We start from the raw sequence: 26,955 nt of genomic DNA, 5'->3' as shown, positions 1-26,955 counted from the left end.
TTTTTGTGTCAGTTCGACATAGTACTTTAAATATCCGCATCCCATTCTTATCCTTAGGGTAAGTATTTAGTAGTTATCCCAATTCCGAGCGTTATCTGACATTTGATCCATTTCGCATCCGTTCATGTGGTTATAAGTGTCTCAGCTCCTCCTAAAAGGATTTTTTATGAGAGAAACAGAGCCACCTGTTCCTCTTTATTTGCGTTTCAAGTGTGAGTGTTTTTCTTGCGTTGGAAATTGGCGTCTAAATTTGCTTATCGTGTTTTTATTTCACCTAGCTGATCGAGACCGTCTAGTTCTTCTGAAGAGCTTAAGCCAAAGATATGTAAAATCACGTCAAGGAATATCCCACGTTATTTCGCTCTGATAGATACCCTCTCAAAAGATATTTTGAAAAGAAAACTGTTAACGTTGAGGATATAATGCGGTAAGGTTCCCTTGGCTTAGCAGTTTGCTCTGATCCAGTGTTAATTTGCCAATGTTGGCCTATAACGTTTCCCCTTTTACACCTGACATTTAACCTCTTGTTCCACTTCCAACTCCAGATCTTTTATCTAAAGGAACATGCATATTTTTAAATCTGGAGTCCAATGTTTTTTTCTTTCTCATGCCGTTAATGTATTTCATTTTTTGCTCTAACCTAAGCGCTTGATAACGATTTCGTTTTTGGTCCATTGGTTGCTTCCCTCTTAAGCAGCAATCGTGGTGACAGTAGTAGAGGCAGTTAAACGGCCTACATTCCATAGGACAAGGCACTTTAATCGTAAACTGCGTAGAGTCACCCGCTTGACCTGGTCTTTCCAGGTTAGATGCGTGGTCAGATGAGGCCTTACAGCAGGTTTCGTCGCAGTTGGGATAACACGAACGTGGGCAGCCTGGATGACAAAGTGCAATTGGTGGTGGTAAAGGGAATGATAGAGCTTTTGGATGAGGCTGATCGTGTCGTCTTGTGGGATTTTCCGTTGGGCCGCGCATGTCAGAATTAAGTTTCTTGGGGGCCGTTGTACAGCAACTTATAGTGCAAGCGGGAAAACATTCAGAAAGGCAACCACCTGGACAAAGGGGTGCCTTAATTTTAGCTGGAGACTTTGCTGACGGTGGCAGCGACGATAAAATGCCAGCACAACATCTCACTGGACATGAAGATGCGCAGCTGTTTTCACAAATTGATGGACAAGCCTGGTTTGACGAGGGCGTAGGCTTCTTCGAGAAGAAGTTATCGTATGACTGTTTGGCTTGAACATGGGTTGCTGCTGGTTTAATGGTTGGCATTTCACCCCTTAGGCAGCAGTTTTCTAAGCAGTGTGGGTAGCAATAGGCTGGACAACTAGCTGTGCAAGCTGAAGGTGGTTTAGGAGGGGAAGCTTGAGGTGGAGCCCCCGAGGCTCGATTTGCTGCCTTAACTGGTTCTGTTGCATTATGTTCCAGCACCAATAGCTTCTTATCCTTCGAGCAACAATACCCTGGACAGCTGTTTGAGCAGAACCAAGAACATGAAGGAGGGCATTTTGACGTTGGAGTGACCTGAGATGACTTTGTTTCATTAACTTTATTATGACAACAGTTTTGTGGACAGGGAGGCAAACATGTCTTGTCGCAGTATCCCCGACACTGAGGAGTTTTATCATTTAGTTTCTCAGCAACGCCGACGTCCTTAATCGTAATACGGTTCTGTTGAACTACTTTCTTGGACTTTGTAGGATGGGCTGTCTTCAATTTATGGTCATCTGATTTCCAAGGGGAATGCTTATGTTTCGGATTATAGAGATTACCATACATACTGTACATCATATTTAAAAAGTTCATCATTCCAAACCAGCTCATTGCGTTTCGGAAGAAATCGGCACCATTTTTGCTCTCGCTTTTAAGGTGCTGGAAGTTTGCATCTGTTAAGGTAGCCGACGAAGAGTTTCGTTCACAGCAAATTGGCGGACATTTCGCATCACATTTGGGTCTGCAAGCGCGAGGACAAAATCTCTCTGCCATTGTTTTCATAAAGGTTTCTTGTATCTTGGGATCCATCATTGGGAATTGATTTTTTGTTCCATCAACATAGCAACAGGGTTTTGGACATGATGGCTCACATTTTTCCGCACAGCTGAAAGGACACTTTCCTAAGCAGCATCGTACAGGGCAAGTGTCCCGGCACTCAGATTTACACTGTCCAGGGCAGCCTTCCTCTCCTAGAAGAGGTTTTGCGTCTGTGTCTGAAACTGCAAATCCCCCTGTTGGATCATTCACGGTAACGGCTTCGAGGCCAGCAGCGTCGGACTCGCCTGGACGCTGTTGAAAGTCTGATGCAAAGTTTGTTAGAGCTTCGCCCACTTTAACAATAGGTTTGAGAACAACTTCCGTTGGACGGGGGCTGACTTTTGGTTTTGAAGAAAGGCCGTTGGGTGGTGGTGGCATTTGCTGGGGATTACCATCATTATTATGAAGCTTCATAGCTGGATGATGTTTGCAACAATTTGGTGGACATCCTGCATGGCATGTTGCTGAGCACTGAAGGGGGCAGTTCTTGTGCGTTATCGTGTATGCTGAAATTGAGAAAAAGAAAATGCAAACGTCAGTGAAAACTGTTTATGTTTTCATTCAACGACATATACTTAAAGAGGATAAAACAAGAATAGAAAAAACAAATAAACAAACGAAGGAACAAAAATTAAACATTTAACAGAATGATAAAGGAAACATTATTTTATGCTTATAAGAAATCAAAATTTTTGCTCGTTCAAAGCGTAAATGAGTCATACATGTACTTGTTTGAAACTGTAAAAAAATGTGACGAAGAATATCACAGGGTTAAAACGAAGATTTCGTTTGCTTTGTGGATCTTTTTACTTTTAAGTCACATCTTGGAACAAATACATTTGAAAGAGAAACAACGCTGTATCTAGCTTGTCACCCTATTTTTGTCTCACGTGATGTGTATCATAGCCTGATCCCTGGAATGAACTGGTACCTTTTGTGCAACTCGAGAAAGGAGCTATCTTAGGTTAAAAATTGACCTGAATAAAATCTTGTTCAACTCAAATCATTCATTTAGTGACAGTAGTTATCTCATCATCGACTCATTGAAAACCTTGTTGGACAATGTTTGATGCTATAATTTAATCATGGTAGATCAGTTAAATGGGTTAAATCTTCTGGGTCTATTCTAACAGATCCAACACCCTTTAGCAATGCTGGATGATATTGGACAGCCATTGAGCACCTTGATGGACAGTATTCGATGCTATCCAGTTTAGTTTGATCAGTTGAATGAGTTAAACTTTAAGGGTCTATTAAAACATATCCAACACCGTCCAGCAATGCTGGATGAACCCTGGAAGACGAGACTTAAGGCGTCAAATAAATTGAAATTTGACGTACGTGCGCACTCGTAGCCATTGAAGTAATGGGAATGGTCGCATACACAAAATCCTTTGATGCATTTTCCGTGTTGCTTGCAGCCGGGAAGGCATGTATCAGCTGTGAGTGTGGAAGACACAGATAGAAAAAACTGTTACAGTCAACTCTCGCCTTACGGACACCCCGCTATAACGGACACCCCGATAATTAGGACAGCGCCTCAATCCCGGGCAAAAATAAATTACGGACGTTTGACTGAAATTAACTCCCGCTGTAATGGACGCGCCAGATAGCACAATATCTTATCGTATTCCATAACAAAAAGGTTGAAATCTATAACCAATTTCAAAATTAGAGGTCCAAAAACTATCTTTTGCCACCACGCATTCCTACAGACCGCAAGGGTTAACCCCTTTCCGAGGGAAGTAAATACCAAAGTCTCTTTCTTTTGTGCTTTTTGTGGATTTTTGTGGCATCAGCTAAAACGGTTTAGATTTATGAGATGCACACAAGTGGATGCTAACAGTACGTGAACAGGGTACCCGCGACATACAAACAGTACATTTTTCCGCTGAAGATAACGCCTCTTCTAACACTTTCCTCTAACGCTTCGGCACTGCCTATTTCTCTTTCTTTCGTGAACGGTCGTTGCCGTTTTAAACGGTCGATTCCACCATTGGTGACCGAACTTTAGTCATGATAGATATGATACATTCCCCGGATTTAGTTAAAATAGGCGAAATAATACGTTTTTGAATAGTCTTTGAAAGAGCAACCTTGCAGCCCAAGTTGAATTTTCGTTAAAAGTTATGGAAAGGGCTAGGGTCACCTGTTATTGATGTAACTGTCAAGAAAGACAGTTTGCTAGTTTATGTACTGAAGTTTTTCGGGATTTTGGCGGATCGGTGTGTAATACACTAGTGGTAAGGGAGAGAGATTACTGTACGAAAGATCCGAGTTCGACCCTGGGGTGCGATTTTTTTTTTCTTTTTTAAAAAAGGAACATTCTCAATAACATGTCAAAAACTTTCGAAGTGTCCCAAAAATGGCAATGACCATTTACGAAAGGAACCACTGCTTCGTTGTTTCCTTGTCGCAAGATTGTCCTCTTACGAGAGGTTTGACTATACTTACGGCGACAATCCAGTCCATCCCCGGTGTATCCTGCCTTACACATGCACTCTCTGTTAATACATTTAGCGTTATAATGACATTCGTCTTTGCATGCACTCGGCGATGACTCTTCATCTGAAACAGAAACGTGTTCTAAAAGGGAATAATTACCAAACGTTACTTATTTTGTCAAGAGAAAATGGCCTCCATCCACGTTGGTGTTTATTGTAATATTTGTAACATTATTTCATCAAAAGGCTGATGGATGGGTTTGATATATTACATCTGGAACATCGCGAAAAAAGTGGATTATTCTTTTTTTTTTTTGAAGGTTATTAATAGCCTTTCTGCAAGTACTACTTGATAACACTTTTTTAAGTCCAGATTAAAAAAAAAGATCCGTTTAATGATCGGCAAACCAACATTCACCACCTCTCATACATTTGTATAATTATTGGCTAAAAAATAAGCTGCAGCCTGCTTAATTTATGTTAATGTTAAAAGCTTAATTTACAAGCGTTAGGAAATAGTGCAATGTAGCGTTAATTTAGAGAGTGGGGGTAGAGCGGATTTGAAGTGTAGAACACGGTCTCTAGCCTATGTGTGATGCTGTATAGGTTACAGAAACTCGTCAAATATCTGAGTACTGTATCTTGTCCCATTCAAAAAATATTTTGTGCATCGCAAGAAAAGAGCTATCTTAGGTTAAAAAGTTCAATTTACTTTGTATCTGAATGAAATCGTGTACAACTAAAACCATTCATTTAGTGACAGTTGTCGTCTCATCATCGACGTACTGAGAGCCTTGTTGGACAGTGTTGGATAATGCTATTCAATTATGTTTAATCAGTTAAATGGGCTAAAACTTCTGGGCTGTTCAAATAGATCCAACACCTTCCAGCAATGCTGGATGATATTGGATAACCATTGAACACCTTGTTGGACAGTGTTAGATGCTATTTAGGTCTGCTTGATTAGTTGAATGGGTTAACTTTTCTGGGTCTATTCAAACAGATCCAACATCGTCCAGCAATGTTGGATGATATTGGACAGCCTTATAGACCCGTTAAAACGGCTCTTTACTCTTAAAACATATACCTGATTCCGGACCAGAGAGAGCGGACAGAATATGGGCCAAAGGCTGGTCATCATTGATAATGCAGACCTTGTCTATACACCTTGCATGGGGAGGGCATCCTTTACATCCCTTTACTGTACATGCACAAAAGAAAACTCAATGCAAGATTTCTGTAATCTATTTATAGTGATCCTGATTCTTCTATATGGCATAGCTTGTCATTATGCTCCAGTTCGAAATGCAGATTGCTTTACTTTTGCAATGTGGTCAGGTCTTTGAACTATGGTTGTTTGTTTTGTGCGTTTTTTGTCTGACTTAGTCATTGCTAATTTTTTAAAGATGTCTTCAGCTGAATATTGCTGCTTTGGGAGTACGAAAGCTCTTTTTGTAAATGAATAACTGAATTACTTTAGGTTAACATTACCTTTATCTTTACCTTTCCTCTTATTATTTTTAGTGTTTTTTTTCTAATTTATCAGATTTACTGTTTACTATAGCGCTTACAATTATTCCGTGTCCCCCTTAACTTACGATAATAGTTCTTTTCTTCTGGATATAGTTTATATAGCCAAGCGTTTGCGAACAGCGAAAGTTTACTTTAAAGCATTATGTTCTTGGAAATTTTAAAGAGCGAGTAAACATAAAGACTCCTCAACGGGTATAAATACATAGCAGCCTTGATACCTAATTGAGAAAAACAAAGTGACATTCCTTCGTTTACAAATGCAAGTGAGTAACAGAATTACTACGTTCTCCCTTCCCTCTTATATGTTTAGTTTCTTTATTTTAAGAAGCTCTTACCCAGAGTATGATTTTTTCTACATTAATGAAAACAACTTAGACAATACTTACCTGCCGTCGGGCCATTTTTGTTTGCAATGTTGATAATCTTGTAAACGTCATCTTCAAGGGGAGGAACTTTGGGCTCAGCGCCTGGCGCTAGAAATTGCTCTTGAGGAACGCCGAGCCCATTTTGATTTTCTGTAGGGGAACTTTGCGGCTGTGCATTTTCCTCATACTGATTCGTCTCGCCGTTTGTGGCTTGGCCGTTCATTGAAGCATACCCATTAATACCGTTCTCAGTCTCAGGATTAATAGGGTTGCCATTGTCATCAACAGTAGAGGTTTGATACCCACCTGGGGCACTTATAGCTCCTACTCCCATTAAACCATTATTGCCTCCCTCTTTTGCTTCTGTCCCTGGACCAATATTGATGTCAGTAGCCCCATCATTTGTACTCTGACCTCCTTGGCCATCTCCTTCTTGACTATTGAATTCCTGTGATTGTTGTGTCGGCTCAGATGGTTCCTTGAGCGCCTCTTCTATTGAAGATGCATATTGAATTCCAGGTGGAGCAGCCATCTTATTGCTACCTCCAAGTGACTGTTCGCTCGCGTAACTGACTGCTCCCTGCCCTAGTTGCCCTGAATCTCCAGTTTGTCGGCCGTCTGCACCAAGCAAGCTTTCGTACGAGTTCGGTGAACCCGCAAGTCCTTGTGACTCCGTAGGTATTCCTTCTGGACCTTGTTGGTCGTCACTTTGTTGTTGCTCTGGCCCCTCTTGTTGTTGTTGAAATTCCTGTGTTTGATCTTGTTGCTGCTGTTGCTGTTCGAAGCCTTGTGGTTGCTGTTGCTGTTCGAAGCCTTGTGATTGCTGCTGCTGCTCGTCCTCCTGCGGCTCTTGTTGTTGAAAACTGGCTTGCTGAAAACCGTTTTGACTTACAGTTTGATCTTGATCGTTTTGCTCTTGATCGCCCTGTTCCTGAGCACCTTGATCTTGTCCTTGACCAGCCTGTTCGCCTTGATATTGTAGTTGTCCGGCGTCCATCAACTGGCTTCCCTGCCCCGCTAGCTCCCCATCTTGGCTGTCTTGGCTCATGCTCTCCTCGTCCTGCTCTTGTTCTTGAGGTTGTTGAGAATACCCTGCTTGCTGGAACTGAATCGCTTGGCCAAGACTTGAAAGTTGTCCTCCATCCCGTTCACCAGCATCTTCGTTATAATTGCTGTCCGCAAAGTTCGCAGTAGATGGCTGGTTGTTCTCTTGTTGATATCCTGCAGCATCCTGTCCCTGTCCGTCCTGTCCCGTATCATATTGTGATAACGGATTTGTCTCACTTATCATTGCCTGTTGTTGCTGTCCCTCCAGGGAGAATCCTTGATCTCTAACGTCTCCTTGTTGATCGTTTCCCATTACAAAATCTTGCCCACCTCCCATGATTGGTTGATATTCTGAGTCTGACTGCACTGGATTCGTAGATTGAAACAAAGAATACTTCTTAACCATCGTTTTCTTCTTGGCATTTTTCTTCGCATGCGAATCGTTAGGTTTTGTTCTTTTATCCGGTTTTAAATTTGAAATTTTATTTGCTAGATGATTTTGTGTCGTGTCGCTCCTAGCGCTGTTTGCCCTGTCCTTAGCAGACGGTTTTGTTGATTTATAACCAGCTTTGCCAATTATGTGTAAATCGGGTTTGTTATGAATAGTAAAGTTCGTCTTAAATATTCGTTGTCCCTTCTGTGGGCCATCAGAAAAGGGACCTTCTTGATTATTACCATGTGGAATCTTTTTCCGTTTGAAATGATTTTGTGAAACATCCTTTGTTCTCTGTGAATATGAAACCGAATCGTTTCTCAACCGCTTTACATGATCGTACCTCTTCTGCGTCTTCGTCTTACAAGTTACGTGGAGTATTTCCCGTGTGAGACATAACAAAAGAAGCGGACCAAAATATCGAAAAACTTTCATATTTTGACTACATATCCCCGTTTTGTGTTTAAGCAAGAGACAATAACCCAATTAATAATACAAACAGTTTTCCCTTTAAGCGAGAAATATAGGTAACAGGAAAACAATTCGATTGCCGGTAGTTTTTGTTTGATCTTAATTAAACTCACGTCACCCCCAGCGTTCAACCTGTTGAACTGCTTAATAAGTAAGTTCTGATTGGGCAAAACGATGTTAGAAGGCACTACAAGCCGGTTGTTTTGACTTGCTTCAGTGAGTGCTTGTTGAGGAGTATTTTTATATACTTTGGAAAGAGTTTCCTTTCAATCATAACAATTGCTATTGTTTTTAATATTCTCACCAATTTTTTTTGAATATATCAAAACATAATCAAAAGCGGTCTTTCGATACAACCTGCATCCAGGATGGATAATGTTGTCGATTTAACTTTCTTTATTGATCAGAAAGAGTACAGTTTTTACGTATAACAGCATTTTTTTAATCGTTCAGTAATCAATAAATCAATGCTTAAACTTCATTTTAAGTAGGTTATGACCCTTTAATTCAAGCTATTTGGGCTATGATTGATTACGATAACGATAATGGTACGGATTTATTTTATAAGACACGGTATGAACCAAATCAATCAATGCATGCATTTTTTACTTCACGGGTCAATTTCTTATCTCTCTCGTTTTATTGCTTCTGGCTTTTGTTGACAAAAAGAAACTTAAATAGTTGACTAGATAAGTGTTGATAACTAACGAAAAGAGAGAACGTTTACTTTAAACGTACTAGAATCGGAGTTAATCTCGTTGCTAGCAAAGCCTTAGGCTTAGTTACAAACAATAACGAAGTAAAAGCTTAGGAATCACAAATTAAGTTACACCTCAAACTCAGTCCCACAGTGAAACGTCTAACCATTTGTTGGGTTATGTAAAAATATTAATTTTCCTCAACAGATTTAGACCACGCCCTATTTAGAATAACACTATAATGTAGAGATACTGCGAATATCCGTTTCCAACAACAACGTATCATTTTGAGAATCATAGTTTTGAGTATCTTCGAATGTCATTTCTAGTTTAATAACTATCCAAAAAGTTTTAACCCTCAAAAAAGACATCTGAATAAACTTTAGAGTATTAAAATTGGCATTTATTTACTTTAAATAATCAAAGAGGCGTAAATTCTGACTCCAGTCTTCGTAATCAATACATCCACGGCGATTCTAACTTTACGTAGATTGAATGTTCTAATGACTATCAGTTATCTTTGCCATAGAATCTAACGTCTATGTGTTTAACAGCAATGCTGGGAATCTAAGAAGTAACCTAGAAAATTTACGAATTGGCTGGATGAATTGAAAAATGATTCTACGCTATTGGCATTTCTGAACCCAAAATTGGGAAAGGAAATGTTTTAGATTTTAATTCTACCATGCCGGGTTACTCATCTGAATACTTTCGCCGCCTCCAGCTTCTGGTGATGTCGGGCTGTGTGTGAAAGATTGTTGAGTTATAAAATGATATAAAGAACCTGTGAGAAGCTTTACAGGCTTTTTCGATCAGTGCCTTACACACAGTACCTGGCATTTTCATAGGAAGTCTTTTACGATGAATGTTAGTATAGCGTTAGCCATTCATTTATAAGCCGCGTTATGTAAATTTTTGAACTTAGCCTTTGCTCAAAAGCTGATGCTTTTTTATGAGTTTTACTGTTATTTGTTTTTATCACGAAACCGTTTTTATGAGGCAACTCAACGGCATAATCGCCAATCGTCCTGTGTTTACATAAACTGATACAGTTCCTTTGTTTCCCTTCCAAACTTAGACAGATAAGCTCTCTTCCTTGGCCAACTAAGATTTTAACATTATTGTCTCTACGGGGTACCACTTAACTAAATTTGCCATCCGACTTAAAGCTTGTACACATCATTGGCCAACGGTCCCCCTATACCATCAGCACACGACTCTGATGGTCCGTATGTTTTATAGGTAACTTCATCAGCACCACCAAAACATTGACCGCCATTTTGAATGGCAAATACCCTGAATCCAAGCCTCTTGGCGACTTCTGCGCACTTGCTAATTGGTTGTTTTCTCTCCTGGTAACTCCCAGCAAGGAGTGGATCGAGTCCCTCCATCACCATCAAAGCTCGCTTAGCTGTATCCTTCCACTCTTTTGTGTCAGCCCAGCACCCCAAGCTGCGGTATTCTGTAACTATGATATCCTCTGTTTGAAAACAAAGCAGCAATGAAAGGAATGTAATTTAATGTAAACACGATTGATTTTACAGTCGGGCGAAACGCACCACATGGCACAAAATTGGATGGCTGAATAATCGGTTTGGCATGGACAACTTTTTGAATCGTTTTTCTAACGATGTTGAATCACCACGCTTAGTTGTCGTCACGGATCATTTTAATCACCCTGGCTACTAAAAATACAATGGCATTGCAATTTACAAAACATGGATGTTTACAATTTGACATCATAACAACAGAGAGGACCACTAAGCCATAAGAGGATCAAAGGCTACCGTCTCACCTTTATCATTTCAGTGGATATCGAAATGCCCTAATTTATATTAGTATATACACACTCAGTGATCTTGGTGATTTAAGCAATCTGATTGGTTCGCTATCTCGGACTATTCAACAATATTCACCTCCTAGCGAGTGGATAATGTGTGAGCTCGGTGTTTTCCCCCTTTTTTTAGAGAACAATCTTTTAAAAGTCGACAAAATCCTAGCGCTGACTTTTTGAAAGGCAAGAAAAGACTTGGAAGGATTCAATACGGCGTTTTTCAATTTACTGTAGCTGAGTTTTGTGCTCGATGGATTGTTTACAACGCCCGTGTATTCGCGTAGAAGAAGCCGTTTCGTGAACTCAGCGTTTTCTAAGAAGAAAATTTTGGCTCAAAAATCGAAGTTTATTTATGACAAACAAATTTAAAAGGAAATGTTTGCAGAAATTCTACGTTTCAAGTTAACGGGAAAAAGAATGATACAGGAAGACGACGTCTTACCTCGAGCAACCGAGCCGGCCATTTTTGTTAGCACTTCATGCGAAGAACGACACAACAAGCCCTTTTGGCTATAAACTTGGCTAGTCAACAGAAAAAAACAAAGCTCCACTTTTCTTCTCAGGTAAGGAGACAGTTCAAACTTTTAGCGGTTCCATTTAAGCCATTACGCTGTTGTTTGCGAAATGATAAACTTGTAAATTGCCATGTTTGAAAATTCTGCAAAGATCTATTTTTAAACTTACGCGTGATTTGATCTGTCAATCAAATTGTACTTTTTAATGGTTTCCTCTCTGATTTTGTTGAGATCACTTCGTGTGTATATACTAAAACAATTATTCTTTTCAATCTCGGTGAATAGTGGCTTTGGGAATATTTACCTCGCCGCTTTCGCGGCTCGGCAAATATTTTGCCACTATTCACCTCGATTTCAAAGAATAATTGTTAAATATACTCAAACAGCAGTTGTACGGTAGACAATCAACAAAAATATCATTTCCAGCCATGAGGAAAGCCGTGTTTTTTTTTATGTCTGGTACGGTATAGAGCGTTTTTACATGGCTTCTCGGCGGTCATGTAGGTGTTCCAAACCAGTCCTGTGGGAATTGAACTCTTTCTTATTTAAGCGCTTTTTTTGTTACGACAAATTAGCATAAATGCTTGGCACTAGCCTGACAAAACAGCTCGCATTTTGCGACGCCATCACTGACTTCCCCGCGAAATGACGTCTGAGAAACGAGCGCAGAAATTCCATTGTGATGACGCGTCACTACCCAGATCTGGGTAGTGCTTCTGATTGGTTGTGCCGCTTGTGAAATTTGCTTCAACCAATCAGAAGCACTACCCAGATCTGGATAGCGACACGTCATCAGTATGGAATTTCTGCGCTCCTTTCTCAGACGTCATTTCGCGGGGAAACCAGTGGTGCCGTCGCGAAATGTCGCTTGTTGTCTCAGGCTAACTTGCCACGTGATGCATAATTATTTCAATTCTTTACCTGACCACTGTGATCCACTTCTTGCAACAGCGTCGTCCAATGGAAGGGGAATCTCTAGCTTGCTAGGGTGCTGTAACGGAGATAATCCTCGCACAGAATTCTCTGTCGCTGCGTTAAAGGAACATCGATCAACAATTTTTAATCACACCTCTTTGAATTTGCAAAAATTTTTGAAAGCATTTTTAAGGGAAAATAAATGACATCTTTGTAAAAGGTAAAAAAAATCATACTTGAACAGTGAATGCAGTTAGGTGTGTAAAGATCTGGAGGTGCTCGCGGCTGGGGGCAAAATGTTTTAAATGTTGGCAGTCGGAAGGAGTTTGATGTGGTCTTTTTTCTCTACCGGGAAAGAATTCAAGCAGTTCTTGACAACAGTCACACTAATAGCTTAACAGACCTGCGCAACGGAGATTTCGATATCATAGTCATTTTTTCTTGCTAGAATGGATGAGACTTGTTAGCTAAGGGCCTAGTTATGTCTTAGCATGACTCTTCCCTTTTGGCAATGCAAAGGATAACTAGAACTCCAAAGTACTCACGAGTACAGGTCCGCTTGCCAGCGTTGCTCATATAATAACCGGGGTTACAGAGGCAAATGTCTCCGCTGATAACGGTGGAATACTGGGGACAGTTTTTCCTCTTCGGTTTGACTACAAGATGAACAAATAGAACAATGTACTATATCATGATTATGGCAATACTTTGTTTTATCCTTAGATTATGCATTGATCCAAAAGAGCTGTGTAGTAGACCTTTAGAGTGGCCGATGCTGTTCATTCCTCATACTACCAGCTCTCTTTTCCCATTCAGTGTCATTCACTGAACACGTCCTATATTTCAACAATTCAAAAATTTGTAAATAATTCATAATAATTGAACTTTTTGTCCCATAGAGTGTTTTCACAGGACGTCAAGGCGGCCATGTTGGTGTCCCAAAACAATGAAACGGGGGCCATGTTGGTGTCCCAAACCGGTCCTGTGGGAGTTGAACTATTTTCTTATGTGAACGCTTTCTTTTGTTCCAATAAATTTGCATAGATGCTGGCCACGTGAGTGAAAACACTCTATTTTTAGACCAAAAATAACCCCAAACCTAAATATTAGTGCAAGAATGAATTGATCTATATCAGAGATTTTGAAGCCGTTCAAAAACCTCGCGGTCGTGTATACGTATAGGTTTAAGAACTCTCGGCTTCGCCTCGAGCTTTTAAACCTGACAATACACTCGTGCTCGTTTCTTAAAGAGTACGTAAAAAAATTATACGCTTAAACGGCAGTAGTGCTTTGTCACGAGCAAGTCAATTCATTCCGATACCTTATTTCTAGAATCCTATACAGTCTTTTAGTATTTGCATGAAAGGTTAGATCCTAAATGTCTTCCTGTCTTTTTACAATTGAACGGACTAACAAATTTTTATATTTTCTCTAGGAATCCATGTTGGATAAGAGTACAAAATACAGGATATACACCAGCAACAGGGGTAAGCTTAGTTGAGGTCACTGTATAAATTCCTAACATGATAAAACTTCCGGAATGTTTTCCTTTTTCTGGTTCCTGGGGTATGTTTCTCGAAAGTCCCGTTATTTTTTCGGGCCTGGAAAGCTTTTTTAGGTTATCCATGGTTATATTTAAGTACAACGTTTTGATAGATTTGAATGATACAATGAAACTATCAGTAAACGAAACAAAACTTGACTGGTTTGTGAGGTAGGAACCATGCTAGTATATAACTGCTGAGGGTCTCCAATAGGGTTCTTCAATCCCGTAATCCCGACCAGAAATTTCGTGCAATCCTGTAATCCCGAGGGTTATTTTGGGCATTCTAACTCGAGCGTATATTTTCGAATCCCGAATCTCGCCGCATTTTTCCTTAAAATCCCGGATCCCGAACTTTAAATAAGGAAAATCCCGGATCCCGAAAAACGTTTTGGGGACCTTCACTGGTTTTGACTTTAAATTTTGCCTCGGAACCGAAAAATTACGGGGACTTTCGAGAAACGGGTCCCTGGTTGACAGAACTTCGTTTACCTTTCTTGCAAGTATATCCATCTCCTGTGTACCCTCTTCGGCAATAACACTTTCCATTAATGCATCGAGCGTGAGGATCGCACTCGGCGCACATGTCCACTGCAAGAACAGAAGGAAATGATTATACTAAAGCAAAAAAAACAAAATGGAAACGCTTTTAAAAAAAAAAAAAAAACTTGGCCAATAGTAAAAAAACAAACAAACAAAAACAAATGCTGCGATTTTGCGATTTTCGGTAAAGAGATGGCGAAGTCCCAGGGATAGGAATAAAGGTACCATGGACGAGAAATTTTGAAAAAGCATATCCAACAACAACAACAACAATAATAATAATAACAAGCAAACAAACAAAAACAAGTTCGGTGATTTTGCGATTTTGCGGAAAAGAAATAGCGATGTTGCACTGATGTTACAAATTTTCGTTTAAGTCGCCTTACCAGAAATTGCCTTAGTGAAGTTTACTTCGTTTTGGCCGAAGGAAAAATGCAGTTTGGCTTGATCTATACTTATCCAGCTCAGAACAGAATGCCCTTCACTGAAGAGGTGTTGAACAAGAATAACTTGACATAAATTATATCCAAGTATAACGTTTAAACATAAATTGACATAAATTACGCAAGTCTTACCATCACAGAAGCGTCCCTTAAAGCGAGGGTTAGGACAGATGCAGTCAAAGTCCTGGTTAACTCCAGTTTCTTTGCATATTCCCCCATTAAGACAAGGATTGGGATGGCATGCTACTTTAGGTGGAGCTGTCATGTAATAACAAGAACAAACATTGAAGAAACTGTTACAAATTTATAGCATGAAATATTTGCCGGGTTTTGCTTTACAACTTTTTTTTTCTAAGTTTTAAATCAGCAAATATTATCCTCCTACGCTCAAATAATTGAATCCGTTATAGGAAGTACGGGAACATAAGTACCTTTTCCACTCAAACAGCCCGTAAGTCTTTACCCATACCATAAATCAACTACTATTGTGGTACCTGTTGTTGGTGTAGTCTTTTTCTCGCAAAGCCTACCAGAAGTGTTGGGCGGACAGACACAGAAGAAGGTTGATTTTCCTTCAATGCATTGCGCATTATTTAGGCATTGGTTTGGATTGCAACTATTTGCAAGTTGTTGTGGATTCTTGCTGGGTGCGCCTGCAAAAGGTTGAATAAAATATGAATTAGAACTTAAGCTGGGAGTGCTTTCGCCAATGATAGCAGAAGCTGGAACCAATGAAACGTTTTGTTCTTGTTCCGATCATGAAACTTGGACAGAAGTGAAAGCGGTGTGAAAAATTAAAAAGTTTCTGCTTCGTTATTTCCCTATTTTCTGACGAGTTTTGTTCATTTACATTCCAATGTAATCCAAACCCAAAACCGTTTAACACAGCCCTGACGAAGTCAAGGAACTATGACATAACTTTCTGTCAAAACGCCGGCCACCGGTTTGTTTGAATCGTCTGATTGTAACTTAAAAAAACACTGCCGTGGCGCGAGTTTTAATCCGGGAGGTGTTGTTATGTGTAGGTTGATATTGGCGTGGGTTCACTTCCTTGTTCCCATCCTAAAGGTTTTTCTCCGGTTATATCATTTCCCCCCCTCCAGAAACTCTAATTCGATCTGAAACGCGCCAAGTCTTGGCTGGTACTGTAGCTATAATAGACTGTAACTATAAACTATCCTGTTTAAACTCTTGTAACTACTCGGTTTAAATTTCTTACATCCCCCAGCCCCGAACCAATGTTGTTTGTAGTTGAAGAAAGACTTGAGAGTGTAAAATACAACATCGATTTTTGGGGGAGGGGGTAATGGTTAGGGGCTCATAGGGGGAGGGGATAGATATGTCGACTATGCAAAAAGGAGGAAGTGTCCCAACACTTTTGTCAACACTCACTGCATATCGTTTATGATATTAAATAACATTCGACCATTGATTCACTTACGTGATTTCGGTTTTTCTGGTTCTTTGCACGTTATACCGTCTCCTGTATAAGGTGGCTTGCACTTGCAAATTCCGTTTTCACAAAATGCGTGTTTTTTGTCACATTTGTCGCACTTGTTTTCTTTCAAGAAAAAATGGGAAGAAAAAATAATCATACTAAATGAGGCAAGGTCATAACATGTTAAGTCGAATAATGAAGCGAACTATTGATATTTGCATCAAATATAACGAAAACAGAGAAGAGAGGTATGTTGCTACGTAACCATGGTAGCAGCATTTTCGTATCTAAACAATCTTTCTTGACAGAGACGGCCGTTTGCATTGTCGAACGGTGAAAGGAAAGTATGGCCTATCGTTTTGTCCTGAGTGCAACCATTAACAGGTCACAGACGGCAAGTCTTTTTCGTTTTCTTTTTTTGCCATATTTGCAGGAACACGGTTTGTTGAGATCCAAAAATTTGGCTACCATGGCAACATGACGTAAAGACTTCTCCTCTCTATTACGTAGCACGTATAACTTGCAAATTTCTGTAAGTATGGTCGCCTTACCATTGCATGTCGGGCCTTCATAGGAAGTAGGACAAATGCAGGTTATTTCACCATTTTTGTCGTCAAATTCGCATTTTGCGCCATTTTTGCAAGGGTTTCTGTTTACACCATCTTTGGGTTTGCACGCATTATCAACTACAGAAACAAAATTCATTAGTTAGTACAGTTTGCTCTCTTAAGTGTAGATGTAGTATACATTTTCATTTCACATTCCAAGAAAAAAAAATGTCAAAAGCACATTCCGCAGGTAACAGAGATATTGGCAGAACGTTCAGCCCTTTATATCTCTTCAGGACTTAACCCTTTAAGCCCTAAGGGTGATCAGCATCAAATTTCTCCTTGTAATTTCAATGCTTTGTAAAACAGAGTGGTCATGAGAATTAGGGACATGATCACACAAGATGAATTTGCTTGACATTTTATCAATTTCTCCCCACTTCTTCTGTAGGAAATGAATAGGGGCAACAAATGAGAATTCTAATTTTGATCTTAGGGTTTAAAGGGTTGAAGGAGTTGTGTCACGAAGTTTACCAGAATTCAAAACTGAGTGAGACATAATGCGCTCAAATAAAATCTTACTTTAAAGAAGCCTCATATCTTGACGAGCAGGGAGGCTTTCTGATCAGTTAAAAATTTCTTGTATAAAGTGCGCTTAAACCGGCAATAAAGGATTTCTTCTTGATGCTTGTATCTGAAACGTTCCATTCTGTAATTATTAACAAAGTTAACAAACAACCATGAAAGAGCCTCTTTAAGGCATAACCGCCATTGCAACACGAAGGTGGTCAGAAGACACCCGACCTGGGAAATATTTTTGTAAAAAGGAGAAAAAGATTATAGACTTACGAAGGCAATTAGTTCCTTCATATGGTTCTGCGCAATTGCATAGTGGAGCATTGTTGATGGTTTCGCATCTTCCGCCGTTGTGGCATTGAAAATTGGTGCAGGGATCATACTCTACAAAAAGAGAATTTGGTTTACACTATTAGAAATAAATTAAACACACATCTTTTTAATGTCAAATTAAAATTTTTTGTGAAAGGTTTGAACCCAGGAGTCAACTGACGTGATACAACTCACTTTGACTCTGAAGATGACTACCGCACAGGTTGTCGAAACGTCAGTCACTGTTAACAACAACAGTCCTATTCAGGACTACGTTCAACCGAGCGATCAAACTGAACCTACTTTTAAAAGTTTGTGTTAGTCAGCTGCTCTTTGTATAACTATACAGCCTTTTCATATGTGGCTGTCCGCAATATTGGTGTCCCAAACAATGAAACTGCGGCCTTATAAACTAGTCCTGTAGGCGTCTAAGTCTTTTCTCATGTAAACGGTTTTTTTTTTGTCGCAATAAACTTGCATAGATGCTGGCCACTTGAGTAAAAATGCTGGATTTAAAAGTAAGGAAGAACGCATGTCGCAACCTATTTGGCTTCATACCCAGAAGATGAACATTCTCTAAGATTCCAATTTTCAAAACGCAATATCCTGCTGTGATGACTATATTTCTATGTCACAAAAAGATGAATCGGTGGATTAAATGACGAATCTTTGCAGCGAGTTTTCTTTTTTTCTTTTCATCAGTGGTTATGGAAGAAACACCTTATGAAGACGAGTTCGTAGCCACGGATTCAGGAAAAGGTCAAGCAAAGGATCGGCGTGGGATCAGTTCATCAGAGAGGTAACTAGAACTGAAACAAACTCTTTTTCCAAGGGATTACTGAGACACTTAGTCTGTGTATAACCGCTCCCCTCTCCACCCAAAAACTAAAAAGGTGAGGGGGAGGAGAGGAGGCGGCTGTACACAGGATATGAGAAACTAAGCCTTCACTATTCCTTACCATTACAATATTTTCCATTGTATCCCTTTGCACATTCACACCACCACTCTTTTTTGTCTGGGTCTTCGGTTTCTTCCTCTCGGCATGTGCCGCCATTCAAACACGGGTTTGGATGGCAGAAAGGATTTTCTTGTAAAAGAAAACAATATGAAAAAAAAAAATCTTAGAAAACTGACTTCTTCTGACATTTTCGTACATTTTAAAAGAAACTGTTGGTCATAATCATAAATTTACGGGATAGCGTAGGAAACCAGATTATTTAGTAATAATAATTATAATAATGACTCTATTCTCGCGTCAATGTATTAGCTTAACAGTCAGCTAATTGGGGACACTTTCCTAAGTACTGGCACACTAACTTATTACATGACTTTTAAATTAATGATCTTACCTAGAACTTAAAACTATACATATAGTGGGATTCATCTGGTTGAAAATTAGCAGATTAATCAAATTAAGCTAGAATTTTTTGGCGCAGTTTAAATTAATGGTCATCTAAAAAACACACTATTTATATCCTCGTCTTCGGCCACTGAAACTCAGCCTTTTTAGTGCTTTGAAAACATTAACCCAATATGGTCTTTTCAGCGCTAAATAATCTGGCGTATACGTTTTGTAGACACAAGTTTGGTTTACTTACTGGTTCGACATGTTTTTCCGTCGCCGGTAAAGCCGGGTCTACAGAAGCATTGGCTGTAAAGACAAACTGCGTGGTGATGACATCCACTGCACTTACTTCCGTGCGATAAATCTTTCAAAGAACACCAGAATTGTAATTAGTAGTAGTTTTGGATCATTTTACGTTTCTGGGAAAGTGCCAACCGACCCCTCCCCTAGGCCAACATTAACACTTTCTTCTCACTTAGGACAAAATATTGGCTTAGCAGAGGGGTAGGTGGGCAGTTTCGGACTGGTGCAATCGCCAAATGCCCGGAGAGGGGTTCAGCGCCTGGGTTAATTTTTGCTGGGTATGTGCCGCTGGCCTCTTATAACCCCTACCCCATTATAGTCTACTCTGTTGCCAAATACAGACCCCATCTAAGTCACTTTTGGGAAAATGTAATGTTTGTAATCCCACCTAAGTAACTTTCTATTTATGCATCTGCCTTATAAAACCATTTAACTACGTCATCCTGAAATGAGTTGACACATTGGTTAAACTTGAGAAAAAATCTTCCTATTTTTAAATTCCTACCTACCTGAATTTTCTGATCCTCAAATCCCGAAAATGTGCGATCCCATTCTAGTAACTCTAATGAAAATGCAACCCCCGACCCATTATAGTCAATCCAGCCGTTAAAATGCGACCCCATCCAGCAGCACATCCCCATTAGCCTGTTATTAGGACGTACCCTCTAGGACTAAATGACGTAATACAACAGATTAAAAAGATATGGAACAATACTACACCACAAACCACAAGCGAACCAACAATGGTTTCCACAACGCCAAAAAAGACAAACAAACAATTTAGTCAACAGTTTCAGGAAAAGAGTTTCGCGTATGACTGTTGGGTTGTGCACCATTTACATGGGCAAACCGGTCGGTTCACGGTTTGGGCACTAACATGGTAAGCAAAATTCAGGACTGGTAAATTTCGTCCCGGAATCGTGTTACACAGTTGCACAAATCAATTCCGTTTACCGAAAAAACGGCTACGAAAGCCTAAAACTGGTATGAAGAATGGGTTTGAGAAATAGATTACGAATTTCCGGCAAGCATACGTGGGAGATTAAAAGACTCTATACAGGGTCAGGTACACCTTCATCTTGTCTGGGTGATGTCCTGTAATATTCAGAGTTAACGTCCGTAGTTTTTGAATTAGACGTAACTCTTACTTGAACACTTAGAAAAGTCTTCGTTTTCAACAACAAGGATTTATTAAAATGGCAAATAGTTTGCAATTAAGTTGCGCACAATTATCGGAACTTTTCTTGGTGGGTAAAATATTTGATAGTAATATAAAGTTTAAACGCTGGATAAGAATAGAAAATGAAACAAACAAACAAAAACCAAGATAAAAACAAAAAAGCAGTTAATTAAAGGGATGTGCCAGAACAAAAGCTATAGTGAACAAGAACTGTTGATCCTGAATTAAAACTGAAAAGAAGTTTTCAAGTAGGGGCGAGTGATGGCACTTATATCAGCATAAACCTCCTCCCTTCAGCAGATACTTATGTCCTGCTTAAATAGTTACTTGCGCTGCTCGCATAACTTAAGAGGAACGTTTAGGGTTCCCAATTCTAGTATTGTTTCTAGACAAAATATAATAATAGGTGATTGTGCTTCGATCTATGGTCATGAAAATTATCTGTAGCTCCAAGTGTTGTATTACGGCTATCTTCACATTATCTGCAGCTCAAAATATGGTATTACAGCTATCTTCACATTATCTGCAGCTCAAAATATGGTATTACGGATATCTTCACGCCATACCGGACAGTTTTTTCGCCGCCACGAAAGTCTTACTAGATAGGGCTCCTGTTCACACACAAGAACGGTTGTGAAAGTGAATTATCAGGAGCGTGGACTGGAACCCACTGAGACGGAAGTAAATATTCAGGAGGGAGGACTGGAACTTGGTGTACCAAACCCTCTCGGCTAAGCGCGCCGACACGAGGTTCGATGTGTGTGAACGACTTGTGCCGCCCCGGATATACTTCCCGGTATGGTGTGAACTTAGCCTTAATGAGAGTAGACTTACAATCATGGACAAAAGTCTTGGAACACTTTTGCGTTTCCGGGGCGTTTTCCAATTCACACAGGCCCAAACCCTCCCCTTACCCCACAAACAATGTTGCACGCGTGTATCCAGATTTTTTTCCAAGTTTCAACTTTGTATAGGGTGGGGGGAGGGAGAACTGTCAGAAATTTCCAAAAGGTTCCACTGTTTTATGAGGGAACCGAGAAATGACAGAAAACTATGAATATTGCAGTACTGTCCCAAGAACGTTTGTCCAGGATTGTAGTTTGAACGGATGACGATTCTGCAATTAGTGGTAACTGTTTTTTTACGATAAATGATTTGAACTTTTGTCTTGTCAATGTTGAACGTGCAGTTTAAAAGAGGTATCCATCACCGTGTAAAATGTAGGTGAACGTTTGACAGTTAATGTAATTTTCCTGAGAAACGTCCTCCTCGTCTTTATGTACAGCGAAAAGTTGTGTTAAGATAGTGGATTGCATTGTTTCCTGTTTGAGACCAGACCCAGACCTTGAGATGAGGGGAGGGGGCGGTCTCCAAAATTTTTTTTCGACCCTTCGGGCCTCGGTTTCCTCTAAAAATAAGGGCGAGTCCCTCCCCTGGAGCCGCCACCGAGGTTGCAATGGCATTGTCATCTATGCTTTGCATGTCGTGACATTAATTGGCAAGCTGTTTAGTGTAGGTGTTTATAACGTACTGAACATTAAGGCAATTAAGCGCTAAATGTCTTCAATGTCAATGCCTCAATGACCTCGAAGTCCCATGAAGTATTATCTACCGTCCCAGTCACCTCAGTACAGTCAAGAACCAGTCGTAGTAAAAAGTACTTGAAAACGGAGATATTCTCAGAAATACAGTTCGTAGTCATCTGTTGTGAGCACTATCGTGATTGCATCATTATAGATCTGAGTAGACAGTGGTTGAATAAAGTTCTTAGTAGACTGTGCGATCGTAACATTGGGAACATTTGCATTTTCTAAACACTGACATAACTCACGAGAATGAAATTTATTTTTAAGAGAAATAAATGGCTGAACGCTAATGTGACTGACCGACTTCACATTTTTCCAGCTACCAGTAAGGGGAGCCTTCTCCCCATTCTGGAAATAATCATGTAGATTCTTAGCTAGTTAGAAACCTTAATTTCAATAGGGTAGCTCTTTTAGTTTTTGTACACATAAAAAACAGCTATCAATACTGGCTTTTTTTAATGCCAGGCGCAGGGACTCTTAGCTCACTGTACCAACAGCCTTAATCTGTACTCTATCCCTCTGGATGGCGGGTGTACCATCAATTTTGATGGCCTAATGTTATTGTGGCCAAAATTATTCCATAAAGGATTTGCCAATAAAGTTCCAAAGCAAGACTCCATCGTCATTAATAGTTGACTTCATATTTACAGGAACATGAAGCGTAAAGAACATAAAACATTGTTTACATACTTGTTTTCTCGCAGCGTGATCCTCCACGTCCCGAGGGACATGCACAAGTAAACTCGATGCCCACGGGTATACAGTGGCCACCAAATAAGCATGGGTTGACTGGGCCGCAAGCAGAATTTGACACAACAACCGCCGGAAATGTTCTTTCTAAAAACAAAATTTTAACAACATAATTAAGCATAGAAACGAAGATCAGTCAGTATTAAACTAGCTTACATAGTCTACTTCCATTACAAGCATCATTCCTAGAAAAGAAAGCCCATGTAAAAAAAGAGACAACAGTGACAATGGTGACAACAGCAACAATACTGACAACGGTAAAAACAGTGACAACAGTCACAATGATGACAACAGTGACAACAATGACAACATTGACAACAGTGACCAAGCAACAACGATGACAAGGGTGACATCAGTGACAACAGCGACAACAGTGACAACAGTGACAACAGTGACAACGGTGACAAGGGTGACAAAAGTGACAACAGCAACAACAGTAACAACAGTGAAAGGGTGACGACAGTGACAATGGTGACTACAGTGACACCAGCGACAACAAAGACAACGGTGACAAAAGTGACAGCAGTGACAACTGTGACAACGGTGACAACAGTGACAGCGGTGACAACTGTGACAACGGTGACAACAGTGACAAGTGTGACAACAGGGACAACAGTGACAACAGTGACAACGATGACAAGTATGACAATAGTGACAACAGTGACAAGGGTGACAACAGCAACAACAGTGACAAGGGTGACAACAGTGACAACAGCGACAACAGTGACAAGCGTGACAACAGCAACAACAGTGACAACGTGACAACGTGACAACTATGACAACTTTGACAACAGTGAGAACAGTGACAACAGTGACAATGGTGACGAGGTTCACAACAGGGACAACAGTGACAACAGTAACAACAGTGACAAGTGTGGCAACAGTGACAACAGTGACAACGGTGACAAGGCTGACAAAAGCTACAACAGTGACAACGGTGACAAGGGTGACAACAGTGACAACAGGGACAACAGCAACAACGGTGAGAATGGTGACAAGGGTGACAATAGCGACAACAGCGACAGCGGTGACAATGGTGACAAGTGTGACAACAGGAACAACAGTGGCAACGATGACAAGTGTGACAATAGTGACAACCGTGACAAGGGTGACAACAGCAACAACAGTGACAAGGCTGACAACAGTGACAAAGGAGACAACAGTGACAACAGTGACAACAGCGACAACTGCGACAGCGGTGACAATGGTGACAAGTGTGACAACAGCGACAACGGTGACAAAGATGACAACAGTGACAACAGGACAATGGTGACAAGTGTGACAAAAGCGACAACAGTGACAACGATGACAGGTGACAACAGCGACAACAGCGACAGCGGTGACAATGGTGACAAGTGTGACAACAGGGACAACAGTGACAACAGTGACAACGATGACAAGTGTGACAATAGTGACAACAGTGACAAGGGTGACAACAGCAACAACAGTGACAACGGTGACAACAGTGACAACAGCAACAACAGCATCAACGGTGACAATGGTGACAAGTGTGACAACAGCGACAACACTGACAACAGTGACAACGATGACAAGTGTGACAAGGGTGACAACAGTGACAAAGTTGACAACAGTGACAACAGTGACAAAAGTGACAACAGCGACAACAGCAACAGCGGTGACAATGGTGACAAGTATGACAACAGCAACAGCGGTGACAATGGTGACAAGTATGACAACAGCAACAACAGTGACAACAGTGACAACGATAACAAGTGTGACAACAGTGACAACACTGACAACAGCAACAATAGTGACAAGGGTGACAACAGTGACAACGGTGACAAAGGTGACAACAGTGACAACAGCGACAACAGCGACAATGGTGACAAGTGTGACAAAAGCGACAACAGTGACAACAGTGACAACGATGACAGGTGACAACAGCGACAACAGTGACAGCGGTGACAATGGTGACAAGTGTGACAACAGGGACAACAGTGACAACAGTGACAACGATGACAAGTGTGACAATAGTGACAACAGTGACAAGGGTGACAACAGCAACAACAGTGACAAGGGTGACAACAGTGACAAAGGTGACAACAGTGACAACAGTGACAACAGCGACAGCGGTGACAATGGTGACAAGTGTGACAACAGCGACAACACTGACAACAGTGACAACGATAAGAAGTGTGACAAGGGTGACAACAGTGACAAAGGTGACAACAGTGACAACGGTGACAATAGTGACAATAGCGACAACACCAACAGCGGTGACAATGGTGACAAGTGTGACAATAGCAACAACAGTGACAACGATGACAAGTGTGACAACAGTGACAACAGTGTCAACACTGACAACAACAGTGACAAAGGTGACAACAGTGACAACGGTGACAAGAGTGACAACAGGACAATGGTGACAAGTGTGACAAAAGCTACAACAGTGACAACAGTGACAACGATGAAAGGTGACAACAGCGACAACAGCGACAGCGGTGACAATGGTGACAAGTGTGACAACAGGGACAACAGTGACAACAGTGACAACGATGACAAGTGTGACAATAGTGACAACAGTGACAAGGGTGACAACAGCAACAACAGTGACAAGGGTGAGAACGGTGACAACAGTGACAACAGTGTCAACACTGACAACAACAGTGACAAAGGTGACAACAGTGACAACGGTGACAACAGTGACAACAGGACAATGGTGACAAGTGTGACAAAAGCTACAACAGTGACAACAGTGACAACGATGACAGGTGACAACAGCAACAACAGTGACAGCGGTGACAATGGTAACAAGTGTGACAACAGGGACAACAGTGACAACGATGACAAGTGTGACAATAGTGACAACAGTGACAAGGGTGACAACAGCAACAACAGTGACAAGGGTGACAACAGTGACAACAGCGACAACAGCGACAGCAGTGACAATGGTGACAAGTGTGACAACAGCGACAACACTGACAACAGTGACAACAATGAGAAGTGTGACAAGGGTGACAACAGTGACAACAGTGACAATACTGACAACAGCGACAACAACAACAGCAGTGACAATGGTGACAAGTGTGACAACAGCGACAACAGTGACAACAGTGACAATGATGACAAGTGTGACAACAGTGACAACACTGACAACAGCAATAACAGTGACAACGGTGACAAAGGTGACAACAGTGACAACAGCGACAACAGTGACAATGGTGACAAGTGTGACAAAAGCGACAACAGTGACAACAGTGACAACGATGACAGGTGTGACAACAGCGACAAGAGTGACAACGGTGACAAGGGTTACAACAGTGACAGCAGCGACAATAGTGACAACAGCGACAATAGTGACAACGGTGACCAGGGTGACAACAGTGACAACAGCGACAACACTGACAGCAGCAACAACAGTGACAATGGTGACAACTGTGACAACAATGAGAACAATGATTACGGTGACAAGGGTGACAACAGCGACAACAGTGACAGCGGTGACAATGGTGACAAGTGTGACAACAGGGCAACAGTGACAACAGTGACAATGATGACAAGTGTGACAATAGTGACAACAGTGACAACAGAGACAACAGCGACAATGGTGACAAGTGTGACAAAAGCGACAACAGTGACAACAGTGACAACGATGACAGGTGACAACAGCGACAACAGTGACAGCGGTGACAATGGTGACAAGTGTGATAACAGGGACAACAGTGACAACAGTGACAACGATGACAAGTGTGACAATAGTGACAACAGTGAGAACGGTGACAACGGTGACAACAGTGACAACAGCCACAACAGCGACGATGGTGACAAGTGTGACAAAAGCGACAACAGTGACAACAGTGACAACGATGACAGGTGACAACAGCGACAACAGTGACAGCGGTGACAATGGTGACAAGTGTGACAACAGGGACAACAGTGACAACAATGACAACGATGACAAGTGTGACAATAGTGACAACAGTGAGAACAGTGAGAACAGTGACAACGATGACAACGGTGACAACAGTGACAACGGCGACAACAGCGACAATGGTGACAAGTGTAACAACAGCGACAAAAGTGACAATGGTAAGAAGTGTGACAACAACGACAACAGTGACAAGGGTGACAACACTGACA

At 40.8% G+C, this 26,955-nt stretch overlaps 2 protein-coding genes across 5 annotated transcripts in view; both read right to left on the bottom strand.

The window, feature by feature from the left end:
* Positions 1-331: 331 nt before the first annotated feature.
* Positions 332-8,429, bottom strand: LOC140946791 (uncharacterized). 4 transcript variants are annotated; one of them, XM_073395898.1, is made up of 5 exons: positions 6,395-8,429; positions 5,563-5,676; positions 4,486-4,617; positions 3,373-3,471; positions 332-2,537 (listed from the first exon to the last, which is right to left on the bottom strand). In XM_073395898.1, exons 1-5 carry the CDS (start codon positions 8,286-8,288, stop codon positions 517-519), a joined length of 4,260 nt encoding a protein of 1,419 aa, XP_073251999.1. In that variant the 5' UTR covers positions 8,289-8,429; the 3' UTR covers positions 332-516. The 4 variants fall into 4 exon arrangements, with proteins under 4 accessions (XP_073251999.1, XP_073252002.1, XP_073252000.1 ...); XM_073395901.1 differs by lacking the exon at positions 5,563-5,676 and having other exon boundaries at positions 4,486-4,599; XM_073395899.1 differs by lacking the exon at positions 5,563-5,676 and having other exon boundaries at positions 6,395-8,428.
* A 322-nt stretch (positions 8,430-8,751) lies between these two features.
* The window catches only part of LOC140946737 (uncharacterized), a 32,538-nt gene continuing 14,334 nt past the window's right edge, over positions 8,752-26,955 (bottom strand). The window contains exons 12-23 of the mRNA XM_073395844.1: positions 22,795-22,941; positions 19,289-19,399; positions 18,649-18,777; positions 17,651-17,761; positions 16,805-16,939; positions 16,257-16,376; positions 15,310-15,468; positions 14,948-15,073; positions 14,322-14,420; positions 12,832-12,942; positions 12,293-12,400; positions 8,752-10,502 (exon numbers count right to left, since the gene is read on the bottom strand). Coding sequence (XP_073251945.1) covers positions 10,186-10,502; positions 12,293-12,400; positions 12,832-12,942; positions 14,322-14,420; positions 14,948-15,073; positions 15,310-15,468; positions 16,257-16,376; positions 16,805-16,939; positions 17,651-17,761; positions 18,649-18,777; positions 19,289-19,399; positions 22,795-22,941 — 1,673 coding nt within the window. The 3' untranslated portion in view covers positions 8,752-10,185. The remainder of the gene's footprint in view (positions 10,503-12,292; positions 12,401-12,831; positions 12,943-14,321; positions 14,421-14,947; positions 15,074-15,309; positions 15,469-16,256; positions 16,377-16,804; positions 16,940-17,650; positions 17,762-18,648; positions 18,778-19,288; positions 19,400-22,794; positions 22,942-26,955) is intronic.

This window comes from Porites lutea, chromosome 8, assembly GCF_958299795.1.
Source record: "Porites lutea chromosome 8, jaPorLute2.1, whole genome shotgun sequence".
NCBI lineage: Eukaryota > Metazoa > Cnidaria > Anthozoa > Scleractinia > Poritidae > Porites > Porites lutea.
This window is presented reverse-complemented; position numbering and strand designations above follow the sequence as displayed.

Bases quoted from the DNA above. Each gene is read 5' to 3' on its own strand.
- LOC140946791 (XM_073395898.1), bottom strand. From the start codon at position 8,288: ATGAAAGTTTTTCGATATTTTGGTCCGCTTCTTTTGTTATGTCTCACA. The intron at 4,618-5,562 runs GTATATGTTTTA...ATTCCCTTTTAG, and splicing joins TCTCTCTGGTCCGGAATCAG to AACACGTTTCTGTTTCAGAT. The intron at 2,538-3,372 runs GTACGTCAAATT...TCTCAATTTCAG, and splicing joins CAATGGCTACGAGTGCGCAC to CATACACGATAACGCACAAG.